The sequence below is a fragment of the Dromaius novaehollandiae genome, chromosome 7 (assembly GCF_036370855.1).
Source record: "Dromaius novaehollandiae isolate bDroNov1 chromosome 7, bDroNov1.hap1, whole genome shotgun sequence".
In the NCBI taxonomy this organism is placed as follows: Eukaryota; Metazoa; Chordata; class Aves; order Casuariiformes; family Dromaiidae; genus Dromaius; species Dromaius novaehollandiae.
Genome location: NC_088104.1, coordinates 38,346,656 through 38,359,982, shown reverse-complemented (window position 1 = coordinate 38,359,982; position 13,327 = coordinate 38,346,656). Strand labels below are relative to the sequence as shown.

Genomic DNA, 13,327 nt, shown 5'->3' with positions numbered 1-13,327 from the left:
TTCTATTTTGGTGAGGGGGAAGAAATCGCTGCTTTCTTGGCGCTCCCAATTTCACACGTTTTCCTGCTAGCGCTTCCCATGCCGTGAGTGCTAATTTGAGGCAGGGTGCAGAGCCTGAGGAAGTCAACGGGACTCTTTCCACAGTCCCCTCCGGGGCTGGAATCAGCGTTTTCGGTGCGATGAGACCCCCTCAGCCGCGGACTCTGGTCGGCGGCGCAGGGCCCTGCACGCCCACGGTGCGTTTCCACTTGGGAAAGAGGTTTAGAGTGGAGGTGCCTGGGAGGAGCCCGTTCTCCCAAGAGCACCGAGCACCTGCCCTCTGAAAGCTGGGTCCCTTTGTGTTGTGCTGCCTTGGCTACCACGCAGTGACTTGCTCCGATCAGTTGGTGCTCCTCAGAAATGAAGTAGGTTGGGGCAGAGCCTGCCAGTGCTGCTGATATTAGAGCTAGGGGTCCGGGGTCATTTCTGCCCTCGCAGACTGGGGGTCCAGAGCACTCAGGCCCTGATTCAGATGGGTGCTTCAAACTCGCATAGCTGGCTGAATGCGATCCAGTCTGAGGACATTGCTGGGCCCCAAGTCTAAAGCAGAACTGAGGCTGTTCTTGGAAGCAGGCGGTGGGGATTGGGGTCGTGTGAGAGATGCTTTCAGCGATGCATTTGGTAGTGATGACGCTTTTGGGCTCGGTCCTGGTTCTGCTTTCCATCAAGCTTGACTTTGCAGAAGTCAGCAACAAATCACATTGGTGTAAATTTGGATTCTGGCCCCTGGTGCTTGTATGTGCTAAGCGAGCTAAAAAAGAACAAAACGGGAAATATGTTAAACCGAAAAGAGCAGCAAACCTCATCAGTGACTGTTAAACATGCTGGTCCATATGCAACCTTTGGCTCGTGGAGCCTTCAAACTGCTGATGGTGGGAAGCGAAGGAGTTTGCCAAGGCAAGGAGCTCTCTAGACTTTCGGTACCCAGGCGTCTGCCCGGGGCCGCCGCCAGAGCCGCTTCGCTGGGACGGAGGGACCTTCGGGCTGGCCTGACGTGGTGCTGCTCGTGCTAAAATAGTTGCACGGGCTCAGATAGACATTTCCTGTCCTCCGGTGTTGGGTTCGGGGGTAAGGTGTTGTGTGTCAGCCGCTGTGTTGACATAAAGCTGGAGGCTTTGCTGTGGTGTGGAAACGTATCCTCACGGCCTGTGTGTGAGCGCCCACACATGCCCAAGAAACGCGTACGTGTGCTTGAAGGCCGCTTCGCAGCCACCACTCTTCTTACAGCCCTCCTGCTGGAAAAAAGGGTATTTGGTGTCTGCTGAGCAAGGAAAAGGATGGGAAGTGGGGTCAGAGAGGATAAAATAGGATATTAAAAACACATAAAGCATGCTGTGCTGCTAAACGGTAGCAGCATGATGTATATTCTCCAGATTAGCATTTCTGCCCAAGTTCACATCAGCTCCAAATCCCAATTACCGGGCGGATTCGCAGGCGGCACGGCGCGGCTGCTCCTCCCTGCCCGGGCCGCGGTGCGGGCGGCTTTCGGGCACCAGCCTGTCCTGCCCGCGGGCCCACGTCCAGCTGGTAGTTATTGATTACGGCCATCTGGTGAGGCAGCAGCTTTCTCGTACCATGTCGGATCATAAGCTCCTCCGAAAGGCTGTCTCCGCGCGGGGAGCTTCTCGTGCGCCGGCGAGGCGGGAGAGGGGCTGCCCGGGCAGCAGCTCCTTGCCCGGGGCAAGGCAGCATCCGCGCGCGTCACGCCGGGTGCTTGCGCTCGCCGGTCCCCTGCGGCGCTGGGTGCGAGGACGCGTCGCCCTGATACAGCACGTCCCGAGCAGCGAGCCCTGCCGTCCTCCGCGCAGCCCTGCCAGCCGGCGCGGCTCCCGCTGGGACGACGCAGGGCTGCTGATCCGATCGTTCGTTCTGCCGGGGAGGCCGTGACCGCGCTTGTGCCCCTTCCCCCTTGCAGACCTTCCAGGCGAACGAGGACGCCACGGAGGTGGTTCTCAACAAGATCCACAGCCCGGTGCTCGCCCGCTTCGTGCGCATCCGTCCCCAGAGCTGGCACAACGGCATCGCCCTGCGGCTGGAGCTCTACGGCTGCCGCATCACCGGTGAGGGACGCCCCCGCCTCCGTCCCGGGGACGCCCGGGGCGGCCGTCGCTGCCACCCGGGGCTGGCGAGAAGGTTCAGCGCCCAGGGCTCAACCCGCGGGAAACCTGGGGGCGTCCCCGTCGTCCACCGGCGATGTTCATGCCCTTTCCGTCCCTGCAGACTCGCCCTGCTCCAACTTGCTGGGGATGCTTTCCGGCCTCATCCCCGACGCGCAGATCTCGGCCTCGTCCATCAGGGGCTACGACTGGTCCCCCAGCATGGCCCGCCTGGTGAGCAGCCGCTCGGGCTGGTTCCCGCGCGTCCCCCAGGCCCAGCCCGGCGAGGAGTGGCTGCAGGTGGACCTGGGCGTCCCGAAGAACGTCCGGGGCGTCATCATCCAGGGGGCTCGCGGAGGTGACAGCGTGACCACCGCCGAGTCGCGCTCCTTCGTGAAGAAGTTCAAGGTGGCCTACAGCATGAACGGAAAGGACTGGGACTTCATCCAGGACCCCAAAACGATGCAAGCCAAGGTAGGCGCTGCCTGGGGCAGCAGGAGGGCTCCAAAGGCGGGGGGTGTTGCTGGCTGTCTTCAGCCTCCCTAATGAGGTCTTGGGGGATCAGATTCTTCTCCTCCCAGAGGACTGGGAATTTGGGCTGTCACCATGAAACCCCCCTTGTGCCCCCGATAGTGCCTCTAAGCCATCCCACAGGTTGCAGGTTCCACCTTGCCTCAGGGTGGGCAATTTCCCTTCACTTCTCGCCATGAACCAAAAGGTCCAGGACTTCCCCCCGGTGCTTGGTACGATGAGAAGTGGCCTCCAGTGCAGGGCTGGGGATGTGAGCACCACCGTCGGCTGTGCAGGCCACAGCCCCCGTGATGGGGTGTTGGATGGTGTTTGGCACAAACTAATTACCAAGTTGAAGGAGAAAGCACGTTGTTGCTGTGGCTTGCATCTCTGAAACGGGAGGATGAATCACAACTTCTCCTTGGGAAATTTGCTGTATGAGGACCCTTTTTCCATACCAGGGTGACCTGGAAATTCCCTGGGTTTTTCCCCACTTCGCTGAAGTTGCTGCTAATCTTTCTGCTTAGCAGCACAGCAGCAGCCGGGAGCTTGAGGAATGACCAAGTTTGCTGCTGCTGCTGCCGGTTTTGTCTCTCTGTGAACACATCTGCTCCTAAGATTTGGGCGAGTTTTAAGTTTTCCTGATCGTACAAGCATGTCTTAGAAGGCCTGGTGCTATCTATAGCCCTGTGTTTATTCCCCACATCCTTGCACGTAAGCTGAAAAGCAGCAGCGCTTGGACTGCGGGGAAAAGCCTAGAGCATGCAGTAGCTTCTGTACTTGCCAAAGGACAAATCTGATTTTATTTATGCCGGAAGATAGCAGGTTTGCACCAGGCTTCCCCTGCATAGCTTGGATGAGAATCTGACCCAACTGGATATATTGCATTGGTGGCTATGAAGGAGAAGCCAAGAGAGATTGTGCAAGTTCCTTAGAAACAGCCTCTCTGGCCCTCTGGAAACTGAGGAAGAGCAGCCCAGTTTCTGCTTGGCTGGCCTCGACAGCCGGAGCTGGGCAGCCAGACCGTTTCAGACCGCGGCCCGCCGGGTCCCCGCTGGCGAGGCTGCCGCCCGCCTGCCTCCGGGCGCGGGTCGGCTCGACCGCAGGTGCGGGTCTCCGCCACGTGCGGTGCGATGCCCCCGGGCTGCTTCGCGGGGAGCGGTGCCAGCTCGTAGACAGCAAGCTGCAAACGGAGGTGAAGCAGCAATCGATGCCCGGCGGTGCTCGGCGCCTCTGCGTGCCCTGCGTTCCCGGGGGCCGGCGGAGAGCTGGCGGGATGCCCCCCTCACCGGCCTTTTGCTCTCTCTCCGCAGCTTTTTGAGGGCAACATCCACTACGACATCCCCGAAGTGCGGAGGTTCGAGCCCGTCCCGGCGCAGTACGTCCGCGTGCACCCGGAGAGGTGGTCCCCCGCGGGAATCGGGATGCGCCTGGAGGTGCTGGGCTGCGACTGGACAGGTAGGAGCCCCCCGCCCTCCCCTCGCTGCAGCCCCTCGGCTCAGGAAGAACCGGCGTGTGGGGCTGGCCCTGGTGCAGGCGGTAGCAGCAGCGTTTGGGCCCCAGTCCGAGCGTGCCCAGAGAGCCGGAGGCAGGATTTGCCCCGACCTCCCTTCTCCCCCTTTTCAGGTCTTTTCTCTGGGCGTTGCTCGGGCTTTCTCAATGGGTTAGGTGACATTTGTCTCTGGAGAGGCCGAGAAATCTCACTTCATGGTCTCGTTTTTGGTGAGAGTTGTCCAAAAGCAGCACCCGAGCTGCCACATCATGGCTTTGCCATTAAAATAACCGCTCTCCTGCCGCCAGACCCCAGGTGGAAACCTTCTCGCACGTGAGGTTGCGATGCAGGTCTACAACTTCCCTAAGACCAGGGAACAGTGTTCGCTTTGGACCACCTGTTTTTCACAGGTGAAACGTGTTGCAGCCACCATCACTTTTAATGCAGAGGTGAAAACTGCCTTACTGCTCCCTGGGACCAAGAGAGGTGGTGCCTTCCCCCTTCTCAGTCCCAGCGGTGACCGATTGCTCCATAGTTTCATCCCCAAAAGCCAGAAATGCGCCCAACAGCTCATTCAGTCTGATGCTAGCTTTTCAGTGCCGGGGGCTAATTGTCCTTTATTTTTTCTGTTGTTGTTGATTTTTAATAATCTGCTTAAATCTGAAGCTGGTGTCCAGATGTCAGCGATAAAGAGGTATGATTTCCATTTTAAAAGCACATCTGTAGAAGGCATTTTCTTCTAAGAATTCCTGTTCTAGGAAGCTTAAAAGACACGGAGCTTTTCTCCAACCTTTTGTGGAGTCTGTACTCCCCTTCTCCTCCTGCGCTGTGCTGTGAGATGCATTACAGGCATGTGGCAGCAAAGCATAAAACACACATACACACAATCAACAGTGATACTTCGTCACCTCTGAGGTCAATGGCAAATGTCCCCCTGAACGGGGAAGCCAGCGTAAACGCTCTAAATCAGGATGAGGTCTGTCTTTCCACGGGGGCTGGAGCAGGAGGAGCAGGCGTGGTGGGTTTGCTGGAGCGCCGTGGGCTGCGGCGCGGTGCAGACGTGGTCGGGCAGTCCCGGCGCTGCTGATTCCCGGCTCCCGGCCGTCCCCGCGGCTGCTGGTGTGGCACCGCGACCGTGACCACGTGGGCTCCTCCAGCGCGCTGCCCCGAAGCAGCGGGTCAGAGGGGTTTGGCTTCTTCAACTTCTTGTGCTATTTTTGGTCCAGATTCTCCTCTGTGGCCATGTCCCCAGTCGGTTTCCGTATCAGCAGCACCAGCCCATGCGTTTTCCAGGCAGAGTGCTCAGTGGTCATTTCCCAGGGTAGCCATCTAATCTTTTGCACATTGCAATGTTTAAAACTCAACGGCCAAGACATAAATATTTGTAGCTTTATTGATTTACCGGCATTCAGCTTTGTAATCAGAGCAGGGCTCGTAATCCTGCGGTTTCACCACATTATAAAGCACATTTATATCCCTGGTGCAACCTGGGAAGCAGAGATAGCCCGTGGCTTTGTCCGCGCGCGGTCCCCCGATGGAGCCCGGATCAGCCCTCTCTGCTGGGAGCCCGACGCGTTGCCAAGCCGGCGCCGGAGACCCCGGCTGTCGCGCTTCCTTGGGAGCACCACAGAGAGATGGATTAAAACACGCTGATTGCAGACGTTTTCACGTGAGGGCCTAAGCCCTGGTGTACCCTGCCCAGCCGTTTCCATTTTTCAGCCTCTAGCATCTTTAATTACCGAGTCAAACAGGTAACTAACCGCAACCGGGCTCGCAAACTAGTTGGCTAGTAGCTCAAAAATCGTGAAGCAACCGGTCGGCAATTGGCTTCTTTCGAAGACCTGCCAAAATTTTTCCTCTGAAGAGCGGAGATTGATGAATGCTCGCTTGCAGCTGGTTTCTTCTCCTTTGAAGTTCCAAACATCTGGTTCCAATTGCGCCGTTGCGTTTTGATCGGCAGCTACCACCAGTTGCACGGACACTTGCTGGGCCAGGGAGCGAGAAAGCGAGCAGGAGAGGCCTCTCTTTTTTCACTTTCCTTTTCACACATCTCACTGTCCTCCCTGCTATTTTCATTATCCCTTGTAACCATCTCGTTGCGGCTCTTCCATGGCAACTGATTTTTCGAGAGAGATTTCTGACCAGGGCAGTGTAACTCTGCTGATTTACATCCGCTCAGCATCTGTGTCCCGTATGGGACTTGGCTTTCAAGGTCCTTACACACTGTCAAATATCAGCTATAAATCTCAATATACAAGAACAACAACCAAGAAAAAATGTGCCAGCTCCAAATAATTTGCAGCTTTTGATATGCTGCCTTCACCTGCTGCTTTTTTTTTTTTATATCTTTTCTTTTTTATGACCTTTTTCTGTGCCTGGCTGCTTGCAATTTGCTTCTTGGTTGCATTTGGAGTTTTATGGGGTTGTAACAAATTTGAACTTACAAATTAAAAGACTTTGAGGTTATTTGGTATTTTACCATGAACAGAAGACAGCCGCTGGGGGAAAAAAGAAAAAAAAGAGAGAGTTTATGTGCAACACGTTTAATAACAGGAAAATAAAAGGGGGGAAAGGAGACTATGGAAAATATTCAATGTATTTAGCCATTTCCTTCTGCTGCTGGCTTTATTAAATGATATCCTGAAGGGTGCCGACAAAGAAACAGTCGCACATAACTGAGCAGAGCAACCGCTTTGAGAGTGGAGAGCGTAAAGCCTGCCGCACTCAGCTAACACACCCGTAAAAGGAGAGCAGGCTGGAGCCTGGTGTCGTTTACCGTTGATCTTAATATCCTTCTCTTTCTTGTTTAAATTTCCCCTGACACCTACTTGGAGGTTGTTTCACACAGGCCATGTTGGAGAGAGGGAAATTGGACAGAGACGCTTTAAAAGCGTAGTCAGGAGCCTGCGGCGTGAAACCAGATGCTTTCTGCGGCCGAGCCAGCGCGCGCTAGGGACTCTCTGGGTCCGTCGGTGGTTACGTCATCTGTGGGTTTGAGTGACTTGCTTCATAAATTGGCACAATTGGTGGGAATGTTGTGCGTGGTTTTCCTGCGTGTCATACGCCCTTAGGAAAGAAAAGGATGTTCTGCCTGTGATCTCTGTTATCCAACACTGATAGCCAACTGGATTGCCAATGCCGGTGTAGATTAAGAAATTAAGAGCAAGAAGTAGGACGTGTGTCTAGAGCAGAGCCCTGTCCAATGGGGACTCGAAATCAAAGGAAGTCCCATATGGAAAAGCAGTTCACATGGAGTTCAAGCCCTGCTGACACTCGTAGCGCATGGAAACTTTGCGGTGTCCTTGTCCTATCTCTTCCTGCCGTTGTACGAACATGAGAAAAAAACTTTGTGCTTTGTTTCCTCCCACCTGGGGTTTTTGTAGCATCTGTCCCAAACGTTATCTCTGCTCCTTGTTCTTCAGACGTGAAGCCCACTGCAGAGACGCTGGTGCCCACCCTGAGTAGCGACCTGACCACCACCCCGTACCCGACTGAGGAAGAGGCAACCGAGTGCGGCGACAGCTGCGGAGAGGAGGAGGGTACGTGTCGGAGCAGCTCCTCTTTATCTCGACAGATGATGGGTTAAGAGCTAAGCAAACACGCTTATCTTCCCATTTGCTCCTGTACAGGGGGCTGATTCCTGGAAAGCTTTGAGTAATATCATTAGTGATAGGTCAAGCTCAAAAAAGCCCCCAGTCAAAATCTGATAAGTGATATCAGGGAAGGATGCAAGAGCAAGAGATAGCAGCTAATTCAGCGCCTAGGGTACAGGGCTTGGAGAGCTGCTCTCCCAGCTTCCGTGTGTGACCCGAAGCGAGTCACTTGGGGCCTCGTGTGGAGCCCAAGCCCCCTCCGTACCAGACCCCCCGGTCGGGTGTCATAAATTCAGAAGGTGACTCGGGGGAGAGACCGAGGCTGCCGAGCGTGCAGGGCTCCCTCCACGGAGGGCACAGCCACGGCAGTAAATCACAGCGCGCGGGGAAGGCAGGTGTCCTGAGGACAGCCTACGGCCTGGAGGGGGTCATCGACCCTGGAGTCAGATGCTTACAACTTAGGAGGACAGTGTGCAGAAAAGCGGAGAGAAGAGAAAGCTGACTCCCGGCAGCAGTCCGTCGCCTTAGTCCCAGGTGGCTGTTGGATGTGTGTGGCGTGATTTTGGTATCTGCGGTGCTCGCGGATCTGCACTGGCCGTGGGAGGGGCTGGGTGTTAATTTAGACTGCATGCTGTGCTTGTAAAGAGCCGGTGCTGGGGGAGATTAATCCTCTGTGCCTCGCACCGCTGCCTGTGAAACCAGAGGTCGTACTCTGCTCCTTGCGAGGAGGCCGTGAGCAGCTGGAGGCGGTGCAGCGTTCAGCTGCAGGGCGAGGGCCTGGAAGAGCTGCGCAGGGCTAGTGTCCGGCGCCCGTGCGGGAGATGTGCACCCGCACGGCAGCAGAGCCCGCGCCGCAGCGGTGGGGCTTGGACGCCGGACGGGGACCGCAGCCTTCGGCGAGAGACCTCGCCAGGACGGGCTGTCCTTTGGGCAGCTCCCAGGACTTCTGCCGCTTCAGCCGCAGTTCCCAGAGGAAAAAATTAATGGGTTTAAAAATACATAAATTAAAAAGGAAGATTAATTGGCCATCTCACACCTCCCGTCGGGATTCCCCTGGAGTTCAGTTCTGGAAATGCAAGTCGCAGAAGTAGCTGGATGGGCCTCAGTGATAAGCCTGCGCAACCCCCTCGCCGCCGAGGCGCGTGGGAAGCTGCGGAGAGGACTTTCAGCAGGCGCTGCAGCAGCCTGGTCCCGGTGCCGGCCCGCGCAGAGGAGCCAGCGGAGCAGGCGGTGAAGACAGCCGTCCTCCGTGCCGGCTCCCCTCCCGGCGAGCGAGGACTTTCCACCAACAATGAGGGTGTTCCCCGGGACGGTCGGATTTGTGGCAGCCGAAGAGAAACAATGCTGCTCTCCAGAGGACACGATTAGATCAGAATAAAAGGATCCATGATCTGCATTGTTTTATTTTCACGTGGGAGCGTGTAAAGCAAGCCCTCTGCTCCTCGCGGCAAAGCTCCCCATGCCTATCGCTTGAGTCACTCGCCTCCTCCCGCCGCCCTTCGCTGTGGGGGCACTGTGATTTGAAACTTCCTCTTTGCTCAGGAAAAACCCGGCCTAAAATTGGTCTCTCTTACGTGCACATCCGCTGAGCGCTTGGGACATCCCAGCCCGTTTCTGCGGCCGCCGTGCCTCGCATCTGCTTCCCGGGTCGAGGGCACCCGCGGGGCCTCTCTCCTAGCTGCGGACGAGCCGGTCCCCGCAGGAAGGCCCTCCAGAGCTTCTGAAACTGTTGACACAGGGGAATTAGCTCAGTTCCTGTTTCACACATTAAAGGTTAAATGACTCGTCCGAAGGCCGCGCGGTGCATCCATAGCAGAGCTGGAAATAGAGGCCGGCTCCTTTCGCTCGCAGCCCTAAAGCTTGAGGCCGTCGTGGCCCCACGTTTCCCCTGGTGGCATTTCCATGCGAAGGTACGAAGCGGTGAGTGACAGCTCACCGTGTTGACAGACAGCTCCCGTCTGGTGCAAGTGGCTAGATCTGTCACTCAGGAGCTGGGTTTCTGGAGCACTTGAGATTCTCCTTTTGGAGCCAGAGAAGGAGCTGGCGAGCACAAGGGCACTCGGGAAGCACTCTTCCGTGACATTTAAGAAGGCATTTAATATCTGACTGCTCGAGGGGGTGAAGAGAAGGTGCTGATTAGAGCCTGGGAGCATTTGGTACTTACTTTTATATTTGCTTATTTTGGTGGGTCAGCCGCAGGACATGGTGTGAGCATTTCGATGATGCAGAACTGAAGGCTGATCCCTGGAGCTGACAAAATGTGAGATATGTTAAAAGCATCGGTGTGAGAGAGACTTCATGCTTTCTGCTGTAGTTATGGCTTGCCAGCTATTTTAGTTTTGGGCTGCTTTTTAATAGCATCCCTTCATGGGCAGGTCATTTTTCAATCCAACCTTATTTTGCTTCTGTTTCTTTCTCCAAGATTTCCACCTGCCTGCAAACTTCAACTGCAATTTTGATCTCCCTGAAGACCTCTGTGGTTGGTCACACGACTTGGAAACGGGTTATACATGGTCTTTTCAGCCTACGAGCACCTGGATCGGCAACGCAGAACCAAGCCCCGAGTCCATGCCTGGTAAGATGGTTAATATCGTACCGAAGTAGGGAATGGGCTGATGGGGCTTTCTCCGAGTGAGCGGTGTGACTCACCACTGCATAGCTCTTGAGAGCCGTGAAGGCTGTGCAGGCCTGAATGTTTTCTTTTGCGGAAGCTTTTGGGTGCTCTGCTTTATTGGTTCATGTCTTATTTATAGGGCTGTGACCTCTGGCACTGACTTACGCTAACTCTCCTGTTGAGATGGCCTTGAATCAGACGCAGGGCTTTGAGTCCCCTGTGACCATGTAGGTTCACCTGGGCTTTGTTCCACATCCTGATCCAAATGTGCTCTGTTGGAACCAGTGTTTTTTCCGCAGAGTGCATTTCCTCTCTTGTGAGAGATGCACTTCTTCCTCCCATATGTTTGCTCCGATCGTCTGTAGTCCTGACTTCAGCTGTTCTGCGCTCTGGGCTTGCCTAGGCTAGGTTTCAGCCTCCTCCACGGGTAGGATGATTTAAGCCCTAAGAATGCAGAAATATGCCAGCGTCTTGTTGTTTGACTTTTGTTCCTTTTCTCTTCTGTGCTTTGGAAGCAGAGGATTTGCATGAGCCTGGCAGAGCGTAATTTATGGAGGTCCTCACTGAGGTGCGCTGGCACGGGTTGGAAACGAGCCTGCCTCTGGCAGCGTGCTTGAGAGATCAGCTTCCTTAGCTTCATGTCTCGGGACTTGCCCCAGGGCCTTTTTCTTACCCTGGGTGACTTCTTGCACGGGTGGCACGAAGGACATCTGCCGGTTTCCGCGTAACGGTAGCCTGCTTCATCGTGACGCCGGGCTCCCTAAGGGCGCGTTGGCTGACTTCTCCCGGCTCGGGCTCTCCCGGCGCCCGGCGGCTGGGGGGCTGCCTGCGGGGGGGATGCAGGCATCCGGGGAACCTGCTAGCCACCTGGCAGAGGCGCTGGCCAGATTGGCGGTGCTGCCAGCCAGTTGGAAAGCCGTGCAGCCAGCACCTGGTAGGCAGCGCTAAAGAGGAAAATATGTATTCCAGAAACATATGGGAAGAGGGGAACGTGCTACATCTCCGCACACAAACCAGCCCCGCACAACGCACACATCCTTCGGCGCCGCGGCTCGAGGTGCCCAGCGTTTCTCAGAGCGGCGCGGCGGTGCCCTCAGCGCGGCCCGTGCGGGCATCGGACACGCTCTTCGGCGTGGCGTAGGGTCACGGCGTCTGCTACGGAGGAAAACATTTTCATATTTCAAGTGTTTGTCTCTTCAGCATTTGAGTGCTTTAGAAGATTAATATCTGGAGACCACTGGAGCCTGCAGGCAACAGGAGAGAGCACTTACAGCCAGCCCCGGGCACGATAGCCCTCCCCACCTCGTGCACTGTAATAATGTTTAATTAATATAAGCCTCCTGCAAGTAGGATAAAAATTACTTATTTTTATAACTCAGACTCAATTTTTCATTTCATTTCCTCTCCCACGAGTCTCCCTACAATTAGTTGGCCGTAGTTTCTCGGGAGGCTCCTGCGTGTGTGCGTGAGCGGGCACGCTCGCCCGGCCCCCAGCAAAGGCGGCAGAGAGTCGGGAGGCTGCAGGGGGGAGCAGCTATTTGCTCTTCCCCCCCCCCGTGCAGCTCCTGTAAGAAACCCGTGGAGCGGCAGCTGGGCGAGCCCCTGGCCAGGCAGCGAGCCGCGGCGTTGTTCGCCTCGTGCTGCCTCCTCCTCCTCGTCTCCCGTCAGGCTCCCTCCCGCGCTGCTGCGTGTCTCCTTGCAAAACTCGCCCTCCGGGGAGCGAGGGAGGAGAAGCGGCCGTTCGGGGTGGTCTCTCCTTGCGCGTTCCCCACCGCGGGGTGAGCAGTTGGGTGACGGGGAGCAGCTGTGCTTGGCTGGGAGGCAGGGCGAGCGCTGCCGGGAAGGCGACGCGGCCGGCGCCCCGCTCCCTCGGACTTAAAGGTGCTGGCCGGGGCCCGGGGCCGCGCCGCGGTAGCGGGGAGACGCGCTGCGCCTTTAAGAGCCCTGCGGGATGTGTTTCTGTTTCTTCTGAAAATGGCAAAACAACAAAAAAAGTAGAATTAAAATGGAAAAAAATAATCAGGGAAGGAGGAGCCCTGGCTCAGCGTGCATGAGAGAGAGGGAAGGAAATGACCATGTTGAAATATCTGCTGCGAGGCATTTGATTAGAAAAGTCTGTTGAGAGATGGGCCCGCATTCCTCAGATATCTCCTGGTTTCTTTTTGTGCGCTGCATGCGATCCCTCCCCGCCTTTGGCGCGGAGAGCAACTTCCCCGGGCTGACGAGACACCCACTGCTCTCGTTCCACTATTTTTATTTCCGAGATACTCTTTCAGGCAGCTCCGCGTGTCTTTTTTTAGCCCCGTGTTCCTTGGGCTCTCGGCACCCTGGATGAGCTCCACGTCCTCCGGCACCGGCTCCCCTTGCGCGCCTGGAGACCCCCTTGGCGGAAGTGGACCCAAGGGGTCCGGCGCGGCAGAAACCCGGCGGGGCTCCAGCTGTCACCCTGCCCTTTGCAGGCCTAAAGAATACACTTGCTCCCTTTTCCCTGCCCCTGCCGGAGAGCCTGCCAGGATTTTTCCCTCTGGGTTTTCGGATGCTTCCCATCTGCGAGAAGGCTCCCCGCAGCTGCATCTAGCAAGCTCCGGGGAGCAGCGAGGGCAGGTTTCGGGGAGGCTTCCCCACCCTCCCGCTGCACCCCATGGCAGCGTGCCACCGCGATCGAGGTAGAGGTCTTGAGGACGTGGAAATAAACCCGGTTTGACAAGTCGGGCCCCTCGACTGAGAACCGTGTTCGCGCTTCACCAGGGGTCTTGCTCCTGGAAGGCGGAAAGGGCCGTAGTCCTAGCTGGTAGGCGCCGTTGGTTGCTCCGGGGTGCCGCGCTAAAAGGCCACCACCGAAAAGCTGGACGAGGTGTTTTGCACCGTGTTTTCCCCTCGCCTTTCCTCAGAGGCATCGCGAAAGTCCCGCGCGGTCCCGGCGGGGCACCGCGGGGGCCGAAGCTCGGGCGAGCGGAGCCGGCCGGCCCTGGGGGTCGGGATG

At 56.6% G+C, this 13,327-nt stretch overlaps 1 protein-coding gene across 7 annotated transcripts in view; it reads left to right on the top strand.

Annotated features, from left to right (window-relative positions):
• NRP2 (neuropilin 2) overlaps window positions 1-13,327 on the top strand; it is a 61,048-nt gene that overhangs the window by 28,667 nt on the left and 19,054 nt on the right. For 6 of the 7 annotated variants that reach the window (XM_064515255.1, XM_064515253.1, XM_064515254.1 and 3 more), the window contains exons 8-12: window positions 1,955-2,099; window positions 2,260-2,609; window positions 3,959-4,103; window positions 7,560-7,676; window positions 10,153-10,305. In XM_064515255.1, the coding sequence (XP_064371325.1) occupies window positions 1,955-2,099; window positions 2,260-2,609; window positions 3,959-4,103; window positions 7,560-7,676; window positions 10,153-10,305 (910 nt within the window). Of the gene's footprint in view, window positions 1-1,954; window positions 2,100-2,259; window positions 2,610-3,958; window positions 4,104-7,559; window positions 7,677-10,152; window positions 10,306-11,313; window positions 11,719-13,327 lie in introns of those variants that run through there. The other variant, XM_064515258.1, reaches the window with a different exon arrangement.